Raw genomic sequence first — 27,397 nt, 5'->3', positions numbered from 1 at the left:
ACGCGTTCGCCTATATTGGCGGCTCTCGACATAGGCGAACGCGTTGGCCAACGCGTCTGCAGACGCGTTGCAATATGAAAAAGTTTCATATTGCAAAAATGCGATGTAAATAACCTCTTTATCTACCTTGCTTTCCAAAAATAGCGCTCAGAATTCCTATAATGACGTCATATCCGAAATGAATATGTAATTGTTGCCACATATAAAAATAAGAAAACTTGTTTTGTCTAAAATAAAATATAGAAAACTATTAAATTTCACTAATTAAGATTAAAATGTGATTGTTATAAATTAAATATTCCTTATATCCAAGAGTTAAATTGTTTGTCGTGTATTTTTCGTATGTTAAATCGATGCACATTTACGAAGACCTTAGATGGTCAAGTTTGAGTTGGTTTCATACTTGCATCCGAAGCATAAATGTTCTTCGTAAATGAACGGCTTTCCTGTTTGCCGTTCTCAATTCGTCGCGAGTGTGCTAATTTTGCTAGAACCTGCGCTTTGTTCTAATTGTTATTATTTATTAATATTAGTTAATAATTTTTTTATTTAAGTCTCAAAAAAATCGCGTTACTTACATTTTTTAAATATTATTGCATAAAACGACTTGTGTGGTACTTTTGCGTTTAGACGGGAGCCATCTTGCAATCTCTAATAAAAGGTCCTTGGCTCACAGTTTCGTTGTCCAGCTAAAAGTCAGTTTATTGAATTATAACATAATCAAATGGCGTTAAAACGAATTAATAGGGTATGTATTTTGTTATTTTGCTGTTTATAGCACGTAGAAAGTGAAACAATATTACGATGTAAATCCAGACCTCACAGTGAATGTTTCGTCATTGTGAATATCTATTCTCGAATTTTCTTCTCCATATTTCATTGTGATCAATATTTTCAGGAATGTAATGTTTTTCTTTTCATGCGTGTAAAGTATTTTTGTGTAATAACGGTAGAATTGAAGCCTAAGTAGGTGACAATTTTATGCACACGGCGTACCTAAAATGTCGGAAATATGAACCTATATCCAGGTTTTCTCCTTAGTTTTTGCTTAGTAGAACAATAAACAAAGGGGATAGCTTATGTTTTGGGTCGTGCTAATCGATTCGGCGACTGGTCTTTGTCCAAAACAGTGGCAATGTTTTGTCATCTCAGTGGTATTGAACTGATGATGTGTTTGCAGTTTGACATGTTTTACTCTATTTGGTGGTCGGTCAGAAAATAAACGGGGTATGGTTTGTGTTACAGGAATTACAAGATCTGGGCAGAGACCCACCGGCACAATGTTCTGCAGGACCACACGGAGAAGATCGTAAGTATTTTACATATGTTATTGTGTCGTATGTATCTTGTGAGTTGTGACTCATCCATTCGTTTTTTATTTTTATAATACCTAACCTAAAACTATTATCTTTAGTACCTAGGGCTGCCCATTGTAGCACTTACATTGTCAATATTTCAATGCTGCCTGATTATGTAAATATACTTTTTTACATGTGTTAAATGATGTGATTTTTATGTTGATATTGTTTATTTTTCAGTATTCCACTGGCAAGCCACAATAATGGGTCCAGTAAGTATAACATTTTTGTGTTTGTTATGAATAGTATGTTTTCATTTTTTTTAACAAGTTATTAGCTGATAATGATTTGAATATTACAAATGAGTATATGCTTAAGTTCAGCTAATAATAAGGAATTATTTACAAGATTTTCCTTCCTTTAGTAATACTTGATATTCCAATAAACAGTATACAGCCTCTAAACCCAGGGTTTATATTCTTAATATTTTGTTAAATGTTTGAAAACTTGCTTCAAAATAATAAAGCACCAAAATAACAGATAAGTTTAGACCTAGTTGATAACAGAAAAGGAGTAGGTCATTTTTAGATATTAAAGGGAAGCCATCATAACTTTTTCAAATTAATCATTATTTTAATTAGGAAGTATTGTTGATATAAACTTGTTTCATTTCAGGTCGACAGTCCCTATCAAGGTGGTGTCTTCTTTTTGACCATACATTTCCCTACAGACTATCCATTCAAACCACCCAAAGTTGCATTCACAACACGTATTTATCATCCTAATATAAACAGTAATGGTTCTATTTGTTTGGACATTCTACGTGCACAGTGGTCTCCAGCTCTTACCATATCTAAAGGTATGTACTTAACATATTGTTTTTAAATTTAGATCTCCTATTTCTAACTAACGATGAGAGCTCACTTGCGACCTTTGAATATTAAAAACTAAGGAAGAGTAACTGTGTCTAAAATTTGTTCTGCGAGTCTACATAATGAGACCTGGATACATGCATACTTCATGCATGTATTTGGTACACAATTTTGTGTATTTATTTAAGTTATCATTATTGTTATGGCTTTATTTTCGTTAATTTGAGTGAGTGTTTCATAGCTATTGTCATATTTTAGTGAGCGAAAAGGAACCAAATTCAAAACGGTATGGTAGTTACATTTCCTTGGATTTTTATTATTCATAGCTTGCGACACAACATTCTTTTACAATATAAAATGTTAGTATTTTTTGCACAGAAAATGTCTGTTTTCAGACTGTCATGTCTCGAGAGATATTTTCCAGCTCTTAAGGTGAGATAAATAGTTTAAATTTAATTATGTTTTTGTTTTCAGTGCTGCTTTCAATTTGCTCACTGCTATGCGATCCAAACCCAGACGACCCATTGGTACCGGAAATCGCTAGGATCTATAAAACCGACAGAGAAAAGTACAATGAATTAGCCCGAGAGTGGACACGGAAGTATGCCATGTGATGAGTCAAATGTGACACCTGTAAAACATAATATACAAACACATCGCCACAGCCCGGGCTATCCCCCATCCATAATATGTTCCCTGTCCCAATTTACTGAATCCTTATCAATCAAAATAAAAAAAAAATGAGCAAAAAATCAATGTGAACTAAATAAATCTTTTGATTTTAATGTCTAATTAAAATGAATAAGCATGTAAGTAAACTCCATAAATGTGCAAATAGTTTTGTTCATCTAAAGTGTAAGTAATGTTTTCTATAAGAGATATTAAAAGATTTGTGAAAACATTGATGTGTCGGTAGATGTCTTATCGCATACACTCATTTAGTTCAAGTAAAATTAGTTAAATTTATGTTTGAATTCATGTAATTGCTAAAGAATTTGTACTTTAACTAGATCTAAATTTGATTGTGAAATGTACAATAGCATTCTGAATGTGAGTTAGTCCTGGTCTTATCATTTATGAATTGTATTCAAAGCTCATCTTACACACATGCTGGTTAATGACAATGATGAGCTTGTTGGACAATGTTAAGGTGTTATTTTTTTTATAAATCTCTATTAAGTTAGTAAATGTAGTACAGCTGACAGACTGACGTTTATGTAAGTGGTCAGTTTTCTTTCATCCACAATATTAAGAAACGTTCCGGATAGATAACATAATGCAGTTTAAATTACAGTGTATCTCATAAGATAATAAGTTAAATTTAATCTAGTTTTTTTTTAATGGCGATCTTTATATTATAACTTTATCTAATATATATTGTGGTTGTAAGGACACCAGCGTTATGATTTCCGCGAAGGTCCTCCCCGCAACCACCCTCCTTATTTCCCATCTGTTGTATATCAGTTTGGCATTTTTTCTCATTTCATGGCACGAGTGGCAATTATGGTGTGTTCTATTCAGCTGCAAGATGAAGCTTTCGTTTATTTGGTTAACACAGGGAGTGAGAAACTTTAAAGGCTTTTCAAACTGTAATCGATTGACAAGATGTATTTTAGCTTCACTAAATTGTAAGAAACAATAAATTATTGTGTATGTAAATAACACCGTGCGATTTATTTAGGCTATAAACCTAAAATGCAGCCATAAGTGCCATATGAGGTCTGCTGTGAGAGGAGAGAGTTGGCGTTTTTAAATTTTGAGTTTTGGAGAGAGAATTATTCATACAATGACCTATAGGATTGAAATATAACGAACACTATGTTCTATTATCTATAAGAATTAGTAAAGATTACGAAAAAAAGGGTAGCACAAGGGTTTTGTAACAAGCAAGCTGCAAGGGTGTTCCTGTTCAGTAATTCTGCAACTAGGTACTTAACAGTACTTACTGCATAAGCTATAATATGTACTAGAGATGATATAGACTTTTAAATAAGGCAAACAATAACAGCTTTCTTTAGTATAAAAATACTTTTTGGGACTGATTAGCTAATCAGTGTTGTTTTGTAAGATTTTCGTGAGACATGACTACAAAGGTGACAAGGTCTCTGATACCTAGGAGATATTTTATTAAATATGTAATTTATTAAACTTTTGGGAACAAATAGATACAGTTAGAATGTTATGTTGTTGTTAGAATCCGAAAAAATAGTCAAAATTTCTTCAAGGCTTGCAACAGTTTGTCTAATTATCTCGTTTTCTCTATCATTCATGCATAAAACGAAATTCGGTGGAGCCAAACAATAGTAAGGTAAGGAGAGAAAGATTTTGAAACTTAGTCCGTGGAGTTTTCCTATATTATAGAAGAATTAACAATTACGATTTTTTTTAAATAAGGGAGCAAACGGGTCACCTGATGGAAAGCAACTACCGTCACCAATGGACATGGAATTAGTTTACATTTTGGCTAATAAGGGTCACAGCACACATAAATAGGGTCCCGTTTTTAGTTTTTACCCTTTGGATACGGAACCCTACAAAATAGGTTCATAAGTATTTAACTACTGTAGTATACTCGCTTAGGCCTTGTGTAAGCCCTACGGGCGTTCGCCAGGCGTGCTTGTTTCATGTTATTCATAAGAGCAGCGCTGCGTTGAGGCGGGTCAGTCCGTATGACGCGGGCGCCCGCGCCGGGCACACGCTCAACGCAGCGAACGCCCTATAAGAGAGTATACTATGTACAGTGTAGGAGAAACAAGATATAGGGAAAATAAAGCATTCTAACCAAATAAATTTTAATAAGATTTGTGGTAAAATTTATTACAAAGTACATGACTTACTATTACCAATTATAAATAAAATGTATTCATTACTTCATAGTTCATACTACTTACAAGATACTTATGACTAAAATTATATGAAAGCAAATTTTCAAATCTTGAAAATTATAAATAAATATATTAGGCACGCTCGTTTTGTTAATATTTTTCTTTATAACTAATAGAATATTTTATCTTAAGTTGATGCTTACTATAATAGTATGTAAAGCTTAAAGTAAACCTTTGAAAGGCAAGGCAATTTAAATTAAGTATTATTATTTATTAATAGTAAAATTGCCTAACATTTCCCAGTTAAAAAGAATTTTATTTTGTAACATGTTTGCTAAGTCAGTTTCTAAACTTCGATGGTAGTAGGTAACTAATAAGATTACCTACATTTAAATACCCACTTTAAACTTTTTTGCCCTAGGAGCTTAAGGGCCTGTTTCACCACTTCCTGACAAGTGCCGGATAGGCGATCCACACCTTAACTTGACAGATAGAGTATGGAATATCTATCAGATAAATTGTGGATAGTGGATAGGCAATCCGGCACATATCAGGAGGTGGTGAAACAGGCCCTTAGAGCCATAACTCACCGGGACGCCATCGCGACGTAGACAGTGACGTAACCATGTCACCTTTACGTCGCCGCAAAGCGGTGTTTTTAAACTTAACTTTAAGAAAAAACAGCGCTTTGCGGCGATGTAGGGACACCAGACGTTGCTTGGACGTTGCCATGGTAACGTCACTGGCTACGTCGCGATGGCGTCCCGGTGAGTTATGACCCTAAGGCCTATATAAATAGTCAGTACTTAAGATGCGACCCGGTCTCAAGACGCGGTTCGGCTCTGTGATTGGTTGGCTGTCAAAATTTAGACCGGCCTTAGTGTCTCATTAACTTAGCTTGTACTAATTGCTGACTTGTTCAAAGCGATTACAACTCTGTAGTTTCCATATTCTTTGCGTTCTTCATTTGTTCCAACTGCTGGTAGAAGTTGAAGTTGTCCTGGTTGTTTTCGACGTCGGTTTCACTCTGTATGGAGGGGAAATTAGTGGTGATAAAGTAGGGCTTGTCCCCCGGCGAGTCTTGGTCCACGACGTTTTCGTCCAGCGAGTCGCGCTCAGAGCGGCTTAGATCGTCGGTCTTGTACCAGTCGTTTTCGTACGCATGCAGCCAGATCGGGTTGGAGCCTTTCGTGCTGTGCTTGTTTGTGTTCGGCACTCGCTCGGCGGAACTGCGGATTGTCATGCCCGATTCGCCTGGGTTCGATGCTGGGGAAAAAAGGATGAGTAAAATGAACATCTGGTACATAGTCGTAACGCAACTAACAAGTAATAGATGGGTATATGATTGCGCAGAACGCATAAAATAACTACATTCATCTTGTTCTAAATACGCGGGCGAATATGTTGATATCATGGATCCGTATAAACGCGACAGCATTGATACGTTTGCGTGCGAATTTACTCGTGCAAAAAGATTATGTACGGAGGTTCAAGGCACAACAGTGTGTTGCGGCGACTTATCGCAAAAACTGCCATTGCACAGTAACGTTATTTGGTCGCTTTATGTCAAGTCAATGTAATGCTAGGTACTCACACGCAGTTTTGCTCGAGAGTTATACTCCAAATCGAGTAATAATTATTGTGTGGACCGCAAAATAGCCTGGGAAAATTAAGGAATTCAGACCGAATAATTCTTGTAGTTTTGAAAGTTATACAGTTGTTCCTAAAGGTATCCAGATGAATATACTAAAAGTCCCCGAGGGTGGGATTAGAGCCGGCGATGGGGGAGGGAGAGAAAGGTCTCTTTTTCAAGGTTTTTGCTTGTGACTCGATAATCATTTGTAATATCTCTTTAGTGACTTCTACATTAATTATCTACATTAAATTTCGTATAAATTACGTCCCAACATTTTTACTGTACGATCATTACTTTAGGAAATACAGAGTATTAAAAGCGTACGCTCGCACTGTTTTTTCATACAAACGTATTCCCCAATTTACTCCCTGGACAATGCGTTTCGAAAAATGATTTTTATACAATATTATGATCTGTTAAAGCTACGTTTGATTTTATCTAAATTAACTAATAAATCAAAAATATGACCCTTAAAAATCGCAAAAAATGAGAGCCCCGTACCCCGCCAATCGACCGACTATGAAACAAATTTAAAAGATTTTAAAGATAAAATAAAAACATAGAGGTATAGTCTCACTCTTCCTACAATATTACGTAGGTCCGCCATTTATCTATGAATGAAATTCTTCGACAGCATATTAATTATACGACGCAGAATTTAAGCTCGGTCCTTAGGGATGTTAGTTGCGAGATAAACTCACAGTAAGCAGTGGCGGTGGCGGCCTTCAGACGGCGCGCGAAGTCTGCTCGCTGCGACAGACACGCGGTGACGGCGAGAGCTAGCAGCGCGGCGAGGAACACGCTCGCCCACGCCAGCCAGTACACAGTCTGGCTGGACGACGCCTCCGCCGTCAGCGGTGCAAACTCCGCCGGCTGAGTGTCCAACACGTTGAACTCCTGTAACGTGATTGATTAGGTATATTAAAGACGTAGGTGACACGCTCAGTTTCTCATCAGTTCAGTCCATCAATCAGCGACCGAAACTCTGTGGAGATAAACTGAAGGTGCCGTTCCGATCTATACCGCGGCTAGCCGCGAGTCGTGACTATAAAGTTAATATACCTAGCGGAATAGAGCAACAATCTCGAGCTGTCAAACGTAACCGAAATTGGTTTTCATCTGTGTGAAAAATATGTCTACGTACCTATACACTTACACAAGCATGATTGAACATGAATTGAACTATGAGATCAACGTGCGGCACGTGCCGACTGGACGTCAAAAAAAGAGTGCTGCTTTCATGTATTACATGTCTCTATATTACTGATAGTGACATCTCTCTTGCTCAAGCCTTTGTTTCTCTATTCCGCTAGGTATATTAACTTTATGACAAAAATTCAATTATGCCATTAGTCTATGTCATAAAGTAGGATTTTATTTGAATTTTTAGGACTATAGTCTACTTAGCTGTTGCCCGCGACTTCGTCCGCGTGGACTTCAGTTTATAGCGCGCGATGTCAACAAAATTGGTGTCAAAAGACAGACAGACAGACAGATATACTTTCGCATTTATAATATTATATAGTATAGAAGTATAGATAGTATAGATGTCATAAAGTGGCATCATATTTGATTTTTTATGGATAGGTTTAAGGCTACCTAAATATTTTTGTCAGGAACAAAGTTATTTCTAGAGAAATTATTAAAAACAGTTTGTGTTAGCAAGTAGTAACTAACCTTAAACAAATCATCTAGCTGTTCAATATTTTTATCGACAAGTTTCAGCACTTGGTCGACTTCTAGTACCGAGTGGTCCTGTCCATTTACCAAATGCAAGTACAAGTCCGTCTTCGTATTGTCCACGGAGCCATCTTTGTTTTCGTGCACTCGTAAATCGTCTATGTTCACAACGGACTCCGTCACTTGCGCGAGGTTCTGTCGGAACACGTGTATCTTGTCGCGAACTTCAGACGGGTGGGCGCGTAAAACGAAACGTACGCGCTGGTCTTCACGGAGGAGATAAATAAACACATGCGCTTCGTCTTCTAATCCGTCTGTGTCGTTTGCTAAAACCTAAAACAAAATTGCAGATATTACAATTTAAGGGAGAAATAACTAAAGTAAGTATATAAAAAAAAACTTTCGATAATGCTAAGCCATAGCATCAAATTTTCGCATAAATATGGTAATAATACTACTAAATTTTATTTTCAGTTTCCAAGCTACCTTTACCTTGAAATCAAAGTATCCTTTCATGCCTTTCTGTGGGTCAAAATTAAGAGATACAGCGCCAGTGTCTGCGTCGATCAGGAAAGGTGAGACGGACAGATTTTCCAGGCCCTCTGTTAATGTCTCTTTAACATCTCCATTAAGGTAATACGCAATTTTAGAATTCATTCCTTCATCCAAGTCTATTGCCTAGGAAAAAGACACAAAACTTATATACACAAAAATCGCAGTATTGAAATCTATTGAAATTGAATAATATTTTATTGTTATTCGAAGGGTGTCAATTTAAATGTTTTATGAGTAAAAAAAGGAAAACATTTTTTCTTTCTCTTCCTTACCTTTACATACATAAATTCAATGCCAAAGTCAGCTTCAGTTGTGATGCCGCCTGTGAATATCTTGTTAACAAACTGAGGCCTATTGTCGTTCACATCTTGAACGTAGATGTGCACTTTGAGAGTGCTGACAGCGTCCGTAGTGTTGTCATACTTTGGTATGGTCACACAATCTTCTGTTGCTAAAATTGTCAGTGTGTATTCGGATTTCTGCTCCCTGTCCAGTGACTTTGATATGAGCCTATGAAAGATATACATAATACAACATTATTTAATACTGTATCATATTTACCACATTTACAAATGGCTTGTTTAGTTATTGGCGATAAGTGTAGTTAGTTTCTAAATTAATTTAAATTATTTTCTTTTGGATATATCCATTGCAAGCCTAAAAATCTGTCAACTTACTTGTGTGTATTTGGTACCAATTCAAACATTCCATCTTCGTTTCCATCGACAATATAATAGCAAACTGGCAACACTGGTTCGTCGCCTCTGTCGATCTCGTCTTTCTCGATAACGCTCGGCAGATATGTGCTGTAGTTTCTCACATTCTCAGTAATGTTCAAGTTAACCATCGGGTGGGGGAATCTCGGCCGGTAGTTGTCGACGTCTTGTACGTAGATGGTCAAGTCTAAATCCGAACTGAGAGGCGTCGGGAGTCCCAAATCATACGCTTCGATTCTAAGCTGAAGACAAGAATGACGGCAAATAAACGTTTTGAAATGGTATGAGATTTTATTTACAAGTTTAAACATGTTCATAACTGTTAAATTCATATAAAACAAGCCTACTATTTAGTGCTATAATATCAATTTAATACAATAACATTGGTAAACGTCTGCGTCTATAACGCGGACTTCGCACACCACTGTGCCTATACCCCGATGTAGACTAGTAATAGTCTAATCTGTCTTTTTCCTATATTACCTGGTACAACCTCTGATGCTCACGGTCTAGCGGCGCGGCGGTGCGGAGCGCGCCCGTAGTGGCGTGCAGCGCGAACGTCCGTGCGGGCGCGCGCAGTCGGTACCGCACCGCGCCGTTGCCGCCCACGTCCGCGTCTATAGCGCGTACTTCGCATACTACTGTGCCGATTGTCGCGTTCTGGAATTTAAATTATTATTCTTCTTGTTTAAATACTAATATTAAAAGTCTTGAAATTGCAACATATAAAAAAAAAATACTTATTTATATGTGTATACCATAAAAATTTATTTACATGTTTTTTTTTAATAAAACTGTTTGTAAAAACTAATAACATTATAATTCAAAACAGTCACTTCTTCAATGGCGTACAAATGATGGCTAATTGCGTTCTAGACAGTGAAATTTAAAATCATAGACCAGATTGACGAAACCCTTTACAGTCCTATTTAACTTACTTCGGGCACTTTAATGGTGACGTTCTGCGGCGGATACACGAAGACGGGGGCGTGGTCGTTATAGTCGGTGACGCAGACACGCAGTATACCGCGCGCCGCCAGTACGGGCGAGCCGAGATCGCGCGCCTCCACTGCGAGCGAGTAGTTCCCGAAGCGATCTCGTAGCGATTGACGCGCGAACAACCGTGCCGAATTTGCGTCCCCGCCCACTTGCTCGAACCGGAACAACTCTGATAATGATAATATTCTTTAAATTAAACGTATTAAAATATGTTACAACTGATTATAATGTACTTACTTTTAGAGTGTTAAAAAAATGACAATTACTTTCACTGGATAACTCTACGAAAAATAAAAACTAAGGAAACGTAACTCATACTTAAAATAGTTTAATTTATTAATTATAATTTATAAATAGTTTTAGATAATCATTTGAAAGAAATACTTACATCGTAATAACTTCTAGTTTACACGAGAAAATTTGGTTTTTATTTATGTGATTTGAACGCGATTTGTTTAATATTTTTGTAAATAATTGACGTTAAAAGCGTATATTATCGTGTACAAAACGATTTAGATCCTAGTAATAGTATATAATAGTATCGTTTTAGTAAAACAATCAAGATAAAAATTACCTATTTATAACGGCTTTTTGCCGGCCGCGGCCATTTTGAACTTTATTTGTATTGCACTAAGGACGAAGTTTGCTTGTGTATAATACCAAAACCGGTTTTTATTACTCTTATCTCTTATCTGTTTATTGATAACAAGTTAAGTTATTTCAAAGAATTGTTTACATAAACAGTTTGTATAGCTCTGTGTTATTGAGATTATAACAATGTATTAATATATTTGTTGCGAAATAGTTAGAAACATAGATTTCAAAGTTTACAGTGGTGAGATGAATATCACATCTGACTAAATACTATATTATGATGGCTTAATAGATAGAAAATTTAACATATATTATAATATTTTTCACACAAACATAAAATATGGATTAGATGTAAGGTTATTACATTATTTATACAAAGAGGGTAGGCCGGGTGCCATTTTTTTTTTGCAAACCACGTACCCTACATTTTTGCAAAGATTTTGGCACTTACTGAAGGGTTAACCAGAACCATACTTCAATGGTTTTGAATTTGATTCTCAAGGTTCTTTTCGCACACGTAGGCTGGTATAAATAGTCAGTACTTAAGATGCGACCCGGTCTCAAGACGCGATTCGGCTCTGTGATTGGTCCAAATTTTGACAGCCATCACAGAGCCTGAACCGTGTCTTGAGACCGAGATGCATAGTCAGTACTCAAGATGATCCTCAAGACACGGTTCATACTCTATGATTGGTTGGCTGTCAAAATTTGGACCAATCACAGAGCCGAACCGCGTCTTGAGACCGGGTCACATCTTAAGTACTGAATATTTATACCAGCCTAAAATAATATGGCAATAGCTACGAAACATTGCATTTAAATAGGCATGATGACTATTTTTTTTTCTTATCGGTAATTGAAAGACACTTAAAAAATAGAAACATCGTTGAAAGAATGACTCTGATAGCTTAAATATTCACCAAGATATGACAATTCAAATATCTCATAAAAAAGACCTGCCCGAAACGCTCCATACAAAGTGCTACGAAAGTATGACGTCAGTCTTTCGTAGTTTGTACGCATCAGGAGACAACTTTGTTCGACAGGTATATTAAATACTAGCTGTTGCGCGCGACTTCGTCCGCGTGGACTTCAGTTAATAGCGCGCGATGTCAATAAAATTGGTGTCAAATGCTTTTATAAAAAAACCCTGGTACCCCTTAAATCAATACAGCTGTCCAGTGTGCACACAATAAGTATTTCATTTTTTTATATTAAACTTTATATTTTATGCCAAATTTTAAAGCTTATTTAGCCCCCCAATTACACAACTTTACCCATAAACTATTTATCATTGATAGGTTTAAGGTTACGTCACTGCACAGATAAAGTACTGAGTTATTAAATACCTACCGTAGAATAGATCAACAATCGAAAACAATCGAAACTTAGATGGAAGATGATACCACCTCTTATAGAAAGCCTTTTGAGCAAGCGTCAGCGCGATGTAGAGGACGCACGGCGCCATCTATTATGAATTTTTGGAACTAACTTAATTTGAACAAATTTACGCATTTTCACCCCCTTACAACCCTTTTTTCAGTAAAAAAGTAGCCTATGTCCTTTCTCAGGCTTTAGACTATCTGTATACAAAATTTCATTACAATCGGTTCGGTAGTTTTGGCGTTTGGCGTGAAAGCGAGACTGACAGACAGACAGACAGATATACTTTCGCATTATAATATTAGTATAGATTATGTGCACACTGCACAGCTGTTTTTGGGTATTTTGATTAATTAAGGGCCGCGCTACACCGGAATGGCAGCGGCGAGTCGAGCACTTTCAGCGCTGCCATTCCGGTGTAGCGCGGTCCTAAGAGGGGTACCAGTTACCAGGGTTTTAAAAAGTTTTTAAATTTGACACAAATTTTGTTGACACCGCGCGCTATAAACTAAAGTCCACGCGGACGAAGTCGCGGGCAACAGCTAGTTATGACTAAAAACAATATATATTGAGCTTCCTTTAACAGACGCAAACTGCCTGCAAATATCCCTTAAAAACAACACAAAAGTACTGGTAATATATAGATCGCCATCGACAAAAGATATAGCCCCATTTCTTAACTCACTAAACGACTTTTTAACAAAAATAGACCGGACAAACAATATAATAATAGTTGGTGACCTCAATATAAACATATCTGACAACTCCCAAGATCAGAATAAAAGCCAATACTTAACTTTACTTGCAACATTTGGATTGCTCCCAGCTCACCTTCTGCCAACTCGGCTTACCAACTGTCTTGACCATGTAATGCTAAAGACTAAACTTCCGGCTAACGTGCGTGTTGCTCATTCTACCATTACTGACCATGATACCATCATGTTGTTCCTATCGACACAACTAATAAAGACAGAGACTCGTAAAATTACTACAAAACTTAACTACCAACAAATTGCTACTGACATATCTAAAACAGACTTCTCCCCAATCTATGAATCGGAAGACCCTAACACGGCAGCAGACATGATCGTTTCTTTAATTTATTCAAAAATAGAGACCAACATAAAACAGATAAAACATGCAAATCGGAAAAAAATTCTAAAACCTTGGGTCACGCCCGGTCTTCTTCGCTGTTTAAAAAACAAAGATAACATGCACAAGAAATTAAAACAAAACCCCGATAATGAAACTCTTTCCGTCACCTACTCACGTTATAGAAATTTTTGTACCAAAATCCTAAAAAAATTGAAGCAAGAATACTACAGAACCGAGCTACTAGCCTCTAAAAATAATACGAAAACGTTATGGCAATCCATTAACAAAATTACAAACAGAACTAAAAATCGTAGCAGTGCGACGGATATACTAACACTCACCTCCTCACCGGAAAACTCCGTGAACTTAGTCAACGAATTTTTTATCAATACAGGAAAAACTCTAGCTGAAAAAATACCCCAGCCACCACAAAGCCCTAATAGTACTACGCCTACTCCTTGTCACTCAATGGTGCTGCTCCCGACTGACGTTAAGGAAGTTACAAGAGTTGCAATGTCCTTGAGAAGTAACTGTGCCGTGGGTTGGGACAATATACCAGCAGGGGTCATAAAAAATAACATAGAAGTTATTGCTCCACCCCTAACTCATGTCTTAAATTTGTGCCTTTCAACAGGCATTTTTCCAAAAGCTTTTAAGAGAGCAATTATTCATCCAATTTACAAGGCGGGTAACAGAGACCAAATCACGAATTACAGACCAATTGCTGTCCTACCAACCTTAGCAAAAATATTAGAACGAATCATGAACTCTAGATTAATATCCTTCCTAGAAAACAATAATATTCTTTCCACATCACAGTATGGATTCCGCCAAGGCAAATCAACAGGTGAAGCAGTACACGAACTCACAGACTTCATAGTAAAAAAGCTTGATGTTGGACAAAAAGTCATAGGAATATTTCTAGATCTAGCAAAAGCCTTCGATACGGTCTCGGTTCCTATCCTTCTAAAGAAGATGTTCCACATAGGCATAAGAGGAACCCAGCTCAAACTGTTCGAGAACTTTCTAACTGAGCGTACACAGAGTGTTAAGGTAGATGAGTACCTAAGTTCTGAACGCACTACTACGCATGGCGTCCCTCAGGGAAGCGCAATTGCTCCAACCCTCTTCCTCATCTACATTAATGATCTGTGTACGATCAACATACGTGATGGAAAAATTTTCACGTTTGCGGATGATACGGCTCTCGTGTTCCACTCAGATTCCTGGACTAGCGTTTTTAATACGGCACAAAGTGGCCTCGACACTGTAGTAGAATGGTTACGCAAAAACATTCTTACCATTAACACCCAAAAAACCAAATACATCCCATTCGCGATACGAACGCCCCCCTCGTTGACATTCCATAGTATCACCGCACACACTTGTAACCCCCATGTTGAGCCATGTACATGTGAACCTCTGGAAAGAACAACCTCAACCAAATACCTGGGAGTTATCTTGGACCCCTCACTCAGCTTCCGTCCACACGTAGAGGCGCTTACGTCTCGAATAAGAAAATTGATACCAATATTTAAAAACTTAAGAAATGTGGCGGACGGAGGACTGAGGAGGGTGGTCTATCTCACTCTTTGCCAACCATTACTCACGTACTGTATATCAACATGGGGCGGCACACACAAAGACACTATGTTGCAATTGGAACGAGCGCAACGGGCAATCCTCAAAGTGTCAAACAGCCTTCCATTCCGTTACCCAACTGAGTCTCTCTATAAGCAAACAAAAGCATTGACGGTACGCCAACTGTATATATCCTATGCAGTCCTCAAACACCATAGCCTCCTTAATTACATCCCACCATCCGGTTGCAAAAGACGTAATAACCTTGATGCAACCGCGCACCGTTTTCACACACGCTTCGCCAATCGTTTCTTTAGTTTTCTGGGGGGATATGTTTACAAAAAAATTAATAAGACAATAAACATTTACTCCCTAACCATGAGAGCATGCAAAAAAAGAGTTAATGAATGGCTGCTAACACTATCTTACATAAACACTGAAACTCTCATTACTGTACCTGACTAATACACACACACAAACACACACACACACACACACACACACACACACACACACACACGCGCGCACGCACGCACGCACACACACACACTATACTGTCACACTATTACCCTATAGGCAACACATTGATAATTGTTTCACTGCTTTGTTGTAAATATGTAGTTGGAATACTTTTACCTTGCTTGGAGATCCTGGTGTCCTGAAATACAGGCTACGCCTAGTTTAGGCACCAGTCTCCCACATAACCAGTGCCAAGTTTGTTGAGTATGTACTACATAACATTGTATTTGATCTTAATGTGGTGAGATAATAAACGAATTTTTATTATTATTATTATAATAAAGTAGGTATGATTAGTTCTGTTACAATAATGAAGTAAAAAATAAAACGCCATCTGTTTTCATATATTAGAATTAAAATGTTGATTGCATTGATATATTTTCTGGATGGAATACAGGCCAACACGGTACACACGAACTCCTTTATTTTAGAGCGCCTTCTGTTGTCAACTCTTCATTTTATATGTTCTTTATTTTATGTGTGTGTTTGTAACTGTGATGTGCGCAATAACGTATATTCATTCATTCATTCATTCATAATGCATGCATTTCTAATATATTATATTAGAAATGCAGTAGGAGTTCTATAAGATAAGATAGATTGATTATTATTATACCAAGTGATAATATTATTAAACATATTATTCTAACGCATTAAAAAATATAAACAAAAACATAATAACTAATTATAAGTATGATTAGTTCTATGTTACAATGAAGTAAAAAATAAAACGCCATCTGTTGAATCGTATTAGAACTAAAATGTTCATTGCATCGATATATTTCTGGATTTTTTATAATATTATACATAAAATATATTTAAGATTTTTGAAATATTATTTCAATACACATCCAAGACCCAGGAACATTGAAAACTTTTTGTTCCGCCTGCGGGACTCGAACCCAGGACCCCCGGGATGAGCGCTGGCCACGCGCAATGCGAATTAATTTTCATCGATATTTTCATGGAAATAAGATATTTTCCCACATCAAAATGTAGCCTATGTCCTTTCTCAGACTCTAGAATAACTGTGTACAAAATTTAATTGCAATCGGTTCAGTAGTTTTGGCGTGAAAGCGAGACAGACAGACAGACAGAGATACTTTCGCATTTATAATATTAGTATGGATTGCGTTTATGAAAGTGGTTTCATAATAAAAGTTGCTTTTAATTGTATAAGTTATCGAATTGTATATAAAAAAATTCGACTTGAATATCCAACTTTGAAGGCGCATAACAAAAACAAAAAATACAAATGCTATCAAGCTGAAATTTTGGGAACACTTATTTTTTACCGTGATTTCTTTATTTTATTAACAAAATTCGCTAATCTTTGACCTTGTCATCATCCCTATTGACAAAATATAAGCCGTTGACAATAATTGTCACTTCATAATTACACAAAATTTTTGCATGTATTCGGGTATCTTTTTGCATAAAGTATGCATATATTTGGGCCACATTTTGTAGAATCGGAACAAATTTTTTGACAACGTTACTCTTCCTTAGTTTTTATTATTCGTAGGGACAACCACACATTCTTAATTAAGGTGGTTTCTTTAAAGACTCCCATGTACTAAAAAGCTTACCGCTGCCAGGCCTGTCCCACTTGCGAGAATAGGTATCGAACTGTAAGTACCACCCGCGGGTGGCCAATCAGTAGGGACTCACAAGCGAGCGGTGACGCACGCGCAAGATTTTTCGTCGCGTATCTACTGTTTACTGATCATAGACGATTTTTATTCGTGATACTGATTTAACCGCTGTGACAAAATCGTTATAAATCTTATAAAAATGAACAATTAAGAAAGGCCAATGAAATATGTATTTGAATAAGGTATTTAAATACAAAAATTAGATAAAAACTATACAAACATAGCAAATAAACCAATTTCATACAAAGAAACGCACAAACTACACAGAAATAAACACAAGTTACTATGTTTAAATTGTAAAAGTTTTCTGCACTATAATCAAATATATAAAACTACTATAAAATATAGGTTGGGTTACTAAAATTTTGTATTACTATAAAAAGGTTTGCTATTCATACCAATAGTAATTAAAAAATAATATTTTGTTTTCTAAAAGGCGAAAACCTTGATTTCGTCAGAAAAGGTACGAGTTATGCGATAGACAGAGAGCGGACATGTAGGTGAATATAATTGTAGGCACCTAGCACTGCGCGGTCGGAATTTGAACTTAATAGTATCGTAACATGAGTCGTTACTTCTTTAAACGGGTTTCGCAAGTGAGACTTCTGTTGGTACTACTAATATATATTCTGTGCCGCTGCCTTGTGTGGGCGGCAGGTGTTGTCGTCGGCGTCAGTGGCCAACTCGCGGGCGTTGTGGAACTCCGTCACGGTGACGCAGTCAGCAGGCAGCGTCAGTACCGGCGCATCGTTCACGACAATATAGTTACTTACCGCTGCCTTGTGTGGGCAGCATGTGGAACTGCACGCGGCCGTTGGGCAGGGTGTTGTCGTCGGCGTTAGTGGCCGACACCGGCGCGATCGGCTCGCGGACGTTGTGGAACTCCGTCACGGTGACGCAGTCAGCAGGCAGCGTCAGTACCGGCGCATCGTTCACGACAATATAGTTACTTACCGCTGCCTTGTGTGGGCAGCAGGTGGAACTGCACGCGGCCGTTGGGCAGGGTGTTGTCGTCGGCGTCAGTGGCCGACACCGGCGCGATCGGTTCGCGGAAGTTGTGGAACTCCGTCACGCACTCCGCGGGCAGCGTCAGTACCTTCGCATCGTTCACGACAATATAGTTACTTACCGCTGCCTTGTGTGGGCAGCAGGTGGAACTGCACGCGGCCGTTGGGCAGGGTGTTGTCGTCGGCGTCAGTGGCCGACACCGGCGCGATCGGCTCGCGGACGTTGTGGAACTCCGTCACGGTGACGCACTCCACGGGCAGCGTCAGTACTGGCGCGTTGTCGTTCACGTCCTCAATGTTCACACTGAAATAACATAAATTTAAAGGAATCTATTCAACACAAATATTGATGTCAATATAATGATACAATGTTAATAAATTTTCACCTGGATTCTACTAATTTTTCTACATCTATATTTCTACAATCAGAGTAAGCGCTCTAGAGAAGCTGGCGTAAGTGGGATATACTAACACTATTTGTTTGAAGGCATTTCTGCTTTCGCCACTGAGGTAGCCAAACTGGTAGTTGTCCCAGGCCTCAACGACTAGGTTGTAGGTGGATTGTGTCTCGCGATCTAACCAGTCCGACACAGTGAGGGCACCAGTGTCAGCGTTTATCAGAAACTTGCCCTGAAAAAAAAACGAAAAGATGGTCTGATGATCTGATGGTTAGGTTTCCGTTTTAGAGGTCTGTAGTCAACTAAGTTTTGTTGATTACAGAACCCTAAAACGGAACCCTAACGAGCAGATTTTTTTGTATTTTGATAGGTTATTAGTTATATAATTTAAGAGTAACATTGACCTACAAATATAAAAATCCATATTTTAGAATCATCAAATCAAAGAATGAAATACTTTCTATCTCTGTTGGGTACCACTTCCGAGATTTTTCGCAGATAAAATTGTTGTTAGTCTTATCAAAATGAAGCTAGTACTCACAAAAAATTAGCTTGATAGTTTTGAAAAAAATTGTTCTAGGGATCCCTGACTATGAAGTTTCAAAATCGAAAATTTATCTTCTATGTATCTTATTCTGAAGTGTTGAAAGTACTTCCCCCTAAAAATGTGAAAAAGATGCGTTTTCGTACTAGGTTATCATCTTATCTAACACTGTATAATATGCTATACTATAATATTATCTCACCTGTGTCGCCGTACGGTCGAGTCGGTACGTGATCTTGCCGTACTCGGCCGAGTCCAGGTCCCGCGCCGTTATGTTGGCGACGACCTTGCGCACGCGGTACTTGAATGAGGACGACTCGAACACCGGCTCGTTGTCTTATCTACCTACCAGTACTATGCTATATGTATATCCCACCTGTGTCGCCATACGGTCGAGCAGGTAAGTGATCTTGCCGTACTCGGCCGAGTCTAGGTCCCGCGCCGTGATGTTGGCGATGACGGTGCCGGGCGCGGCGTCCTCGCGCACACGGTACTCGAACGAGGACGACTCGAACACCGGGTTGTTGTCGTTCTCGTCTAACACCTGATGATAATAAAATTGTTTCCTGTGATGTTCTATTTTGAGCTTTCGGCTGGAGCGGGCCGGTCAATGTCACTTAATTGAACTTTAAAGTATCAAACATGTTGCAAATGAAAATACCTGTATAGCGATATCGACGACGTCATATCTAGGCGGGAAGCCGTTGTCCATGGCCTTGACTGTGAGGTTGAGCCAGGGCTGCACCTCGTGGTCTATTCTCCCAGCTACCACCAGCTCGCCCGTCGAGCTGTCCAGGTGGACCAGACTGCTGATCTCCTCCTTGCCTGTATGATTTACAGGTTAGAAGCGGCAAACTGGGACAGTAAGGCTCAATTCACACCGGAATCCGGAGCGGCCACGAGCGTCCACGGGAGGCCGTAGATTTCTCAAGCGATACTACGTATTACAATATATGAAGATAAAGTTTAAAATCATATGACACTGAAACTGCTCGCCTCGCCTCTGCCATTCCGGTGTAAATTGAGCCTAAGTTGAAAGACCCATTTGTGCCAATTCGAGTTCGGGTCAGTTTGCAATGGGTTGAGATGCACTGCATTTTGAAGTGCCATAACTAATATTCTATACAAGAAGACATTGAATTGACAGACTTGCCGTCCACGGTATTGGGATATTTATTTTGAAAATGGCTTGTCGTTTTTTTATGAAAATTATCGATTTTGTACGAACGACTTATCACGATTTTTTAATTTATAAATAACCTTAACACAAATATTATACAAATTATAATATCCAAAGCAAGAAAAATATTCATCCAAAAGCAGCAAAGTAATCATATAAAAAAGCTTTTATAGTAAATCCCTGAAATCCAGTAACAACATAATATCATATTTTAGGATATAATATTGTTACTCGATTTCTTATATGATTTCAGCATAACATACCTTCTAACAAATACGTGATCGTTCTATTCTTGTCCGCATCATCGGCGATCACGGTTTCGATGTGAGCGCCGTTTTTGGAATTCTCTGTGATGGATGTCTTGTAGAATGGTTTTCGGAATTTCGGGTTGTTGTCGTTCTCATCGTCAACAACTATTGTGAGTGTGGCGGTAGCGGTCTGCGGAACCCCGTTACTCACGGCTGCCATGTCTTGGACTTTCAACACCAATTTGATCATCTCCACTTTTTCTCGGTCCAATAGCCTGGGAGTGAAAAACAATATCATATTCATTTTAGTGGTAACAGATCATTATAATTATATAATATTACATTGTTATTATCATAGTAAATAATTGAAATTAAGAAACAGCATTGTTTTTTTAAGTAGCAAACTTCATGATAATTGATAATAATTGCACAATCGTCCCATCGGCGACAACTATACGTGTAATAATAATAATAATAAATCTTTATTTCAACCTATCAACAGGTCATATTTTTAAATTACAATTAAATTTAACTAAGTATTATATTTTCAAATTAATTAGAGTATATAAAAATACGTATAGAGTTATAGACATTCAAATGTCATAACTCATCTTTAAATGTTGCTTCTTTAGTTTTTTACCCAATCTCTTTAAAATGACATAGAACAAAATAAATGGCACAACACGAAACATGGGAATTGGAAGGCTGTGTTGCGTTGGATATAATATGTACCATCGAAGAAATTCATTCATAAGCAAATTGCTACCTACGTCATTTGCAGGGGTTCCGTTCAATTCATTGTTAATTTAGATCTGTCACATTGGTTTGACATAATGCGGTCAAATAACGTAGGTTCAACACATAAAGTTAATATACCTAGCGGAATAGAGCAACAGTCAGGCCTTTGTTTCTCTATTCCGCTAGATATATTAACTTTATGGTTCAACAACAACTTCTCTGATAGTATGAACTCTCATGTTGCTCCAACAAACTTAACTTACTTGACTATCCTCAGCGATCCATCGACAGTATTGAGGTCCCACAGTCCCACATAGTCGTATTCTGACACGGGCACTATGACGCCCTCTTCATTTCTAGCGGCGCTGGCTTGCCTGTCGATACTGAACCGTAACACCGGCTGCTCGTCTAAGTCGTACGCGTGCGCTCGGTACACTGCTGTGCCCACCTGAGATTTTTGAAAACATGTTTATTTATTTTATTATAGACACTAACGACGCCAGCAACTCCGTTGCGAAGAAATTCGTTTATCGCGCTGGAACCGTACGCTTTTTCGAGATAAAAAGTACCCTAGTACTTTCCCGGGACTCAAACTATCTTTATACCAAATTTCATAAAAATCGGTTCGCATTTGTATAGTATGGGTATTGAAATATGGACACATTAACAAATTTTAATAGTAGGGATTTATATTAAGTAAGTAATATTATTTTTAACAAAAGTGGTGATCTGATGATGGGATCCATGGGTGGCTCACTTTTGTGAACATGGTACCAAATTGGAGTGAAACCTAATATAACAAAACAAAAATTTTGAAAATCGGTTCACAAACGGCGGAGTAATCGTTGAACATACAAAAAAAATCACAGCCGAACATAATATAACCTCCTCCTTTTCGGAAGTCGGTTAAAAAGGCACGTCGGCTCATTATTAGTAGGACTATATTGAACAACTTAGTCCATTAGTATTTTAAATGCGAAAATGTATCTCTGTATGTTAAGTTCTTCGCGATTTAACCGCAAAACTGAATTTGACGTAATTCGGTATGAGGATGCTTTGAGTTTAGGACATAGGATAGTTTTTGTCACAGAAAACTGTAATATTCCCAAGCGACAAAGGACGTTACGATGAGCAATAAGATATTATAACGAGCGAGAGACAAAAAGCCATTTTAAACCTTACTATCATAGTCGTACCTGCGTATTCTCCTTGACTCGTATAGTGCCGGGCTCGGCGAAGACCGGCGGTTTGTTGTTGACGTCGACGATGGTAATGTTGACCAGCACCGCCGCAGTCAGCTGCTGCTCGCCGATACCGCCGTCCAGAGCGATCTGTTAACCATATCACAATGTAGCGGACCAAACAACGTACACAACGCGTCATATTACTATTATATATCGTCTGAAAAGACGTCAGCGCGCTTCGGCTTTATGCTTTCATGTATAAAACTTAATGTAATTTAAAGAGGACTTCAATATTACACGGTTACTTCATTCCTTCTTGCACTTTCCACAATTATTATTACGAGTATATTCTTGAATATAATATTTCTATCTTTTTCTTTTCTATATAGCAGCAATTTCTCATCAAAAATTAGCTATTTCATACAATGCCTCAAAGCCACGGCAATCTTGTATGAAGCAACTGTTTTTTTCAAATAGGAAATATTGTGTTTAATGTTATAGCAGCAGTATAACATGCTGTTGTTGAGCTTGGAGCCGTGACCATTGGTGGCTCAGTTCAAGCAGTAATGTAACTTACCACAGTGAGAGCGTAATGGGTAACCCGGGGCTCGGCGCGGTCGGGGTCGAGCGAGGCGCCGGGCGCGACGGCCAGCAGACCCGTGCGCGCGTCGATCACGAACTTGTCCCGTGCGCCGCGCACGCGGTACACCACGCGATTGTTGGGCGCAGAACCGTCCGCGTCGCGGGCTTTCACCTGAATGAAAGAAAATGACGCAAATTGTTACTTATTTGTGTTAAGGTGATACCACACTAGGCGTAACTACACCGCAGCGGAGTAACGATAGAAAACGTCACTTTTATGAAACGTGAAGTTAGTACAGTCTCGCCCTTAGCGTCTAGTCGACTTTACTACAAGTAAAGGTATGAATTTTGGAGTCCAAATTCATAGCGATGCCTCGACTTTGGAAAATATTGACTTTCTTTAGTTTCCATAAGTTTAAAGTGGCAATACAAAAATAAAAACATTGTATAAATTTAGTTTGTTATTATTTTTAGCAATATTCCGCGAAAACATGTTTTCGCGGAATATTGCTAAAAATAATAACAAACTAAATTTAAACTATGGATTTCCGCAAAGTAACGCCTGATTCCATTAACTAAAAACATTGTAACTACAGTCTATTTATTTTTAATTTCTATCCAGACCCATATTATACTACTGTAGAGCGAAATTTTCTGTGGTCTGTGCCACATATTTACTTCAAGAATGCTGGTGCCGCCGGGCATGTCCTCTGGTATGGATCGTTTGTATATCATCTGTGCGAACATGGGGGCGTGGTCGTTTGCGTCCTGCACGTAGATTGTTACGGGCACCGTTGATGAAAGAGACGGCACGCCAAAGTCACGCGCTCTAACCTAAAATTAAAGAATCACATAATATTTTTAAAGGCGAATGACTAATAAGTGTGTTACTTCTTCAAACAAAAATTACTGAACGGATTTTAAATTTGGCACTACTAGTATTAGTAATTTAAACTCTAGACACAGGTTTTTTCCCTGAAAACCAATAGAATAATTATCCTAATTAAATTAATTATGACTTTTAATAAAATAATTTAAGCAGGATAAAGTCTGTAGGCTGCAGTACTTTATCTGTTTTAGTATTAACTATGCTTAATAAGTTGATGACAAATGCTTACAGTTAAATATATAGGTCGTATGTTCGTATTGTCGCCCGGAATCTGTTCAAAATCTATGCCGCTGCGAGGTATTATGATGCCCAGGTTTGGGTCTATGGTGAAATTATTCTTGTACTCTCCTCCAATGATCGAATATTCTATGTGACTGTTTTTAGTGCCTGTAAAAATTGTTTTATTTTTAGTAGGTGATGAATGATGATTTATAATTAATTATTATACACATACTGGACTGATTTAAAACATACAAAAACTGGATGCAATACTGATCCAGAGCCAGAAGATAACTTATAATAAGTATAAATAAAAAAAAACCGGCCAAGTGCGAGTCGGACTCGCGCACCGAGGGTTCCGTACAAACCTGCAAGGTTTACAAAGTTCGTTCATTACGACAATCGAGTCATAACTATGGTATTTTTATTGCAAAATGAAATTCATAACATTACAATGGGGAAAGATGGAGGAGCATAAATTTAAGACAAAGATCTCTTTATCGTTTAAGTAATCCTTTATTTTATATTAACACATATCATTTATCTATAATATAACTGAAACACTTATACTAGCCTTGCAGCAGACTATCGGCGGCGGCGGCGGTCGGTCGCGACTTGCGGTATCAATGGTTGTACTTTTGCGTTTTGCGTTTTTGCGTTGACTTAGAATTTTTTTTTTTTCACGGGTTAAAGGCAATTAGATCTAAGTATTTGATATGAATTTCAACTTGATAGCTCTACGCGTTCATGAGGAAAAAAGTAATAAGTTTATATTTATTAAAAAATATATATTTTGTAATGTAACTAAAAATTTAAGGTTTTCGGAATTTTTCCTTTATGTGTGCTATAAAACGTTGCTTCATGCCAAATTTCAAGATTCTAGGTCGACTGGAAGTACCCTTTAGGTTTTGATTCCCTTGCGAGTACTTGCGAGTTTCAAAATATGCAGCTTAAATTGCTGTTTCTTTTGATTGCGTTGACATAGAAGTTTGATTTTGTTACAGCTTAAAGGTATTATAGACCTGAGTATTTGGTATGAATTTCAATTTAATACCTCTACGCGTTTATGAGGAAATGGGTAGTAAGTTTAAAATTATTAAAAAAATATATATTATGTGATGTAACTAAAAATTTATGGTTTTCGTAATTTTTCCTTTATCTATGCTATAAGACGTTGCTTCGTACCAAATTTCAAGATTCTGAGTTCACGGGAAGCACCCTGTAGGTTTTGATTCCCTTGCAAGTGTCGAAAATTTGCGGCATAAACGGCTGTATCTTTTGATTGCGTTGGCTTAGAAGTTTGATTTTTTCACAGCTTCAAGGGACAGTAGACCTGAGTAATTGATATAAATTTCAGCTTCATACCTCCACGCGTTCCTGAGAAAAAGGGTCTTGACAGACGGACGGACGGACAGACGGACAACAAAGTGATCCTATAAGGGTTCCGTTTTTTCCTTTTGAGGTACGGAACCCTAATAAACACAAAAATTAAATTGTGAAACATTTAACCCATCAATCCCTAAGCGGCACCCGGCTGTCGCATAATAATTGAAAATCTATTGTGTCTGCGATTCCCATGATCAAGGTATTAATAAAAATAAACTTACCATTCAAATCGAGGTCTCGAGCTTCCAAAACAAGAGGGTTTTCAAATTCCAATTCATTTTCAAGCAATCTGGCCTCATATTTGTTAGCCAGAAACATTGGTGCATTGTCATTAACATCTTCTATGTTGATTACTAGTTGAGCTGTGTTTCTGTTGCCTTTTCCCTACAAGATGAATTTTGGGTGTTAGTTTGTCGTCATTTTTAAGGTTATCTAAAGAGTAAAAACTGGATCCAATTATTGTGACTTTACTGTCTCTAACCAGACTATATCTACCTGATAGCTAGACAGTTTAAAATTACGCAGATGATGTAGTTTTGTACATATCTAATAATAATTATACATATTTTAAGAATTCATTATTCGCACATTTATATACACATACAACAAATTCTAAAATGCGTCTGGTAAACGTGCGATCACTTTTATGCATCTTTTTGTGTTTAAGTTCCACTCACACTTAGACAGTTTTTTTAAGTTTTATGAGTTTGTTTTATAAAATAACATAAGAAATGGTATACTTGATCATCTCTAGCTTCCACAGTTAAGTAGTGTCTGTAAATCAGTTCCCTGTCAAAACTTTCATCTCCTGCGTGTTTGACTGTTATTACTCCAGATATTGGGTTGAGATGGAGACTGAAATGATAATAAATTATTAGTATTTATTAAAATAAATTCTTATTGGTCATTACAAGTTTATTTTAAGAAAACTCTTTGTGTTTTTTCATTGTTACAAATAATTATGTCAAGTAATTTTTCTATTAATGAAATAAGGGGGCAAACGAGCAAACGGGTCACCTGATGGAAAGCAACTTCCGTCGCCCATGGACACTTGCAGCATTAGAAGAGCTGCAGGTGCGTTGCCGGCCTTTTAAGAAGGAATAGGGTAATAGTGGAGGGTAGGGAAGGGAAGGAAATAGGGGAGGGTAGCGAAGGGAATTGGGCCTTCAGTTAACTCACTCACTCGGCGAAACACAGCGCAAGTGCTATTTCACACCGGTTTTCTGTGAGAACATGGTATTTCTCCGGTCGAGCCGGCCCATTCGTGCCGAAGCATGGCTCTCTCACGTTAAAAAACTTTTGTAACATAATAATTATTACTAGCTATTTGACCGAGCTTTGCTCGGTATTCGATAAAAAACTAATAAAATGACATTTTCTAAAAATGATTCCTAGCTAGATCGAGTTGGAGCCGATTCCGAGATTCCAATTATATATATATATATATATATATATATATATATATATATATATATATATATATATATATATATATATATATATATATATATATATATATATATATATATATATATATATATATATATATATATATATATATATATATATATATATATATATATATATATATATAGATATACAAGAATTGCTAGT

At 37.5% G+C, this 27,397-nt stretch overlaps 2 protein-coding genes across 4 annotated transcripts in view; one reads left to right on the top strand and one right to left on the bottom strand.

Moving 5' to 3' along the window:
- The window catches only part of LOC121740000 (cadherin-23), a 50,859-nt gene continuing 23,462 nt past the window's right edge, over positions 1-27,397 (bottom strand). Inside the window, exons 10-31 of one of the 3 annotated variants that reach the window (XR_006037520.1) lie at positions 26,524-26,638; positions 26,005-26,167; positions 24,408-24,565; positions 23,968-24,123; positions 23,285-23,461; positions 22,720-22,854; positions 21,787-21,971; positions 20,801-21,060; positions 20,019-20,182; positions 19,734-19,901; positions 18,888-19,045; positions 18,538-18,719; positions 10,521-10,750; positions 10,066-10,242; positions 9,544-9,824; positions 9,139-9,376; positions 8,804-8,989; positions 8,309-8,644; positions 7,333-7,528; positions 5,874-6,261; positions 5,228-5,567; positions 1-10 (exon numbers count right to left, since the gene is read on the bottom strand). Coding sequence is in view for 2 of the 3 variants with exons in the window: in XM_042132669.1 (XP_041988603.1) it covers positions 5,924-6,261; positions 7,333-7,528; positions 8,309-8,644; positions 8,804-8,989; positions 9,139-9,376; positions 9,544-9,824; positions 10,066-10,242; positions 10,521-10,750; positions 18,538-18,719; positions 18,888-19,045; positions 19,560-19,643; positions 19,818-19,901; positions 20,019-20,182; positions 20,801-21,060; positions 21,787-21,971; positions 22,720-22,854; positions 23,285-23,461; positions 23,968-24,123; positions 24,408-24,565; positions 26,005-26,167; positions 26,524-26,638 (4,003 nt within the window). In the remaining variant the exon portion in view is untranslated. Of the gene's footprint in view, positions 11-5,227; positions 5,568-5,819; positions 6,262-7,332; positions 7,529-8,308; positions 8,645-8,803; positions 8,990-9,138; positions 9,377-9,543; positions 9,825-10,065; positions 10,243-10,520; positions 10,751-18,537; positions 18,720-18,887; positions 19,046-19,559; positions 19,644-19,733; positions 19,902-20,018; positions 20,183-20,800; positions 21,061-21,786; positions 21,972-22,719; positions 22,855-23,284; positions 23,462-23,967; positions 24,124-24,407; positions 24,566-26,004; positions 26,168-26,523; positions 26,639-27,397 lie in introns of those variants that run through there. The other 2 variants (XM_042132669.1, XM_042132667.1) reach the window with 2 other exon arrangements.
- LOC121740002 (ubiquitin-conjugating enzyme E2-17 kDa) lies at positions 429-3,832 on the top strand. The gene is made up of 5 exons (XM_042132670.1): positions 429-748; positions 1,246-1,309; positions 1,539-1,570; positions 1,974-2,157; positions 2,645-3,832. Exons 1-5 carry the CDS (start codon positions 725-727, stop codon positions 2,782-2,784), a joined length of 444 nt encoding a protein of 147 aa, XP_041988604.1. The 5' UTR covers positions 429-724; the 3' UTR covers positions 2,785-3,832.

This window comes from Aricia agestis, chromosome 2 (genome assembly GCF_905147365.1).
Source record: "Aricia agestis chromosome 2, ilAriAges1.1, whole genome shotgun sequence".
Lineage (NCBI taxonomy): Eukaryota > Metazoa > Arthropoda > Insecta > Lepidoptera > Lycaenidae > Aricia > Aricia agestis.
This window is presented reverse-complemented; position numbering and strand designations above follow the sequence as displayed.

What these genes read in the sequence shown, in the direction of transcription:
- LOC121740002 (XM_042132670.1), top strand. Translation starts at nt 725, where the DNA reads ATGGCGTTAAAACGAATTAATAGG. An exon ending in AAGCCACAATAATGGGTCCA is followed by an intron (nt 1,571 to 1,973) that starts GTAAGTATAACA and finishes GTTTCATTTCAG; the next exon opens with GTCGACAGTCCCTATCAAGG. An exon ending in AGCTCTTACCATATCTAAAG is followed by an intron (nt 2,158 to 2,644) that starts GTATGTACTTAA and finishes TTTTGTTTTCAG; the next exon opens with TGCTGCTTTCAATTTGCTCA.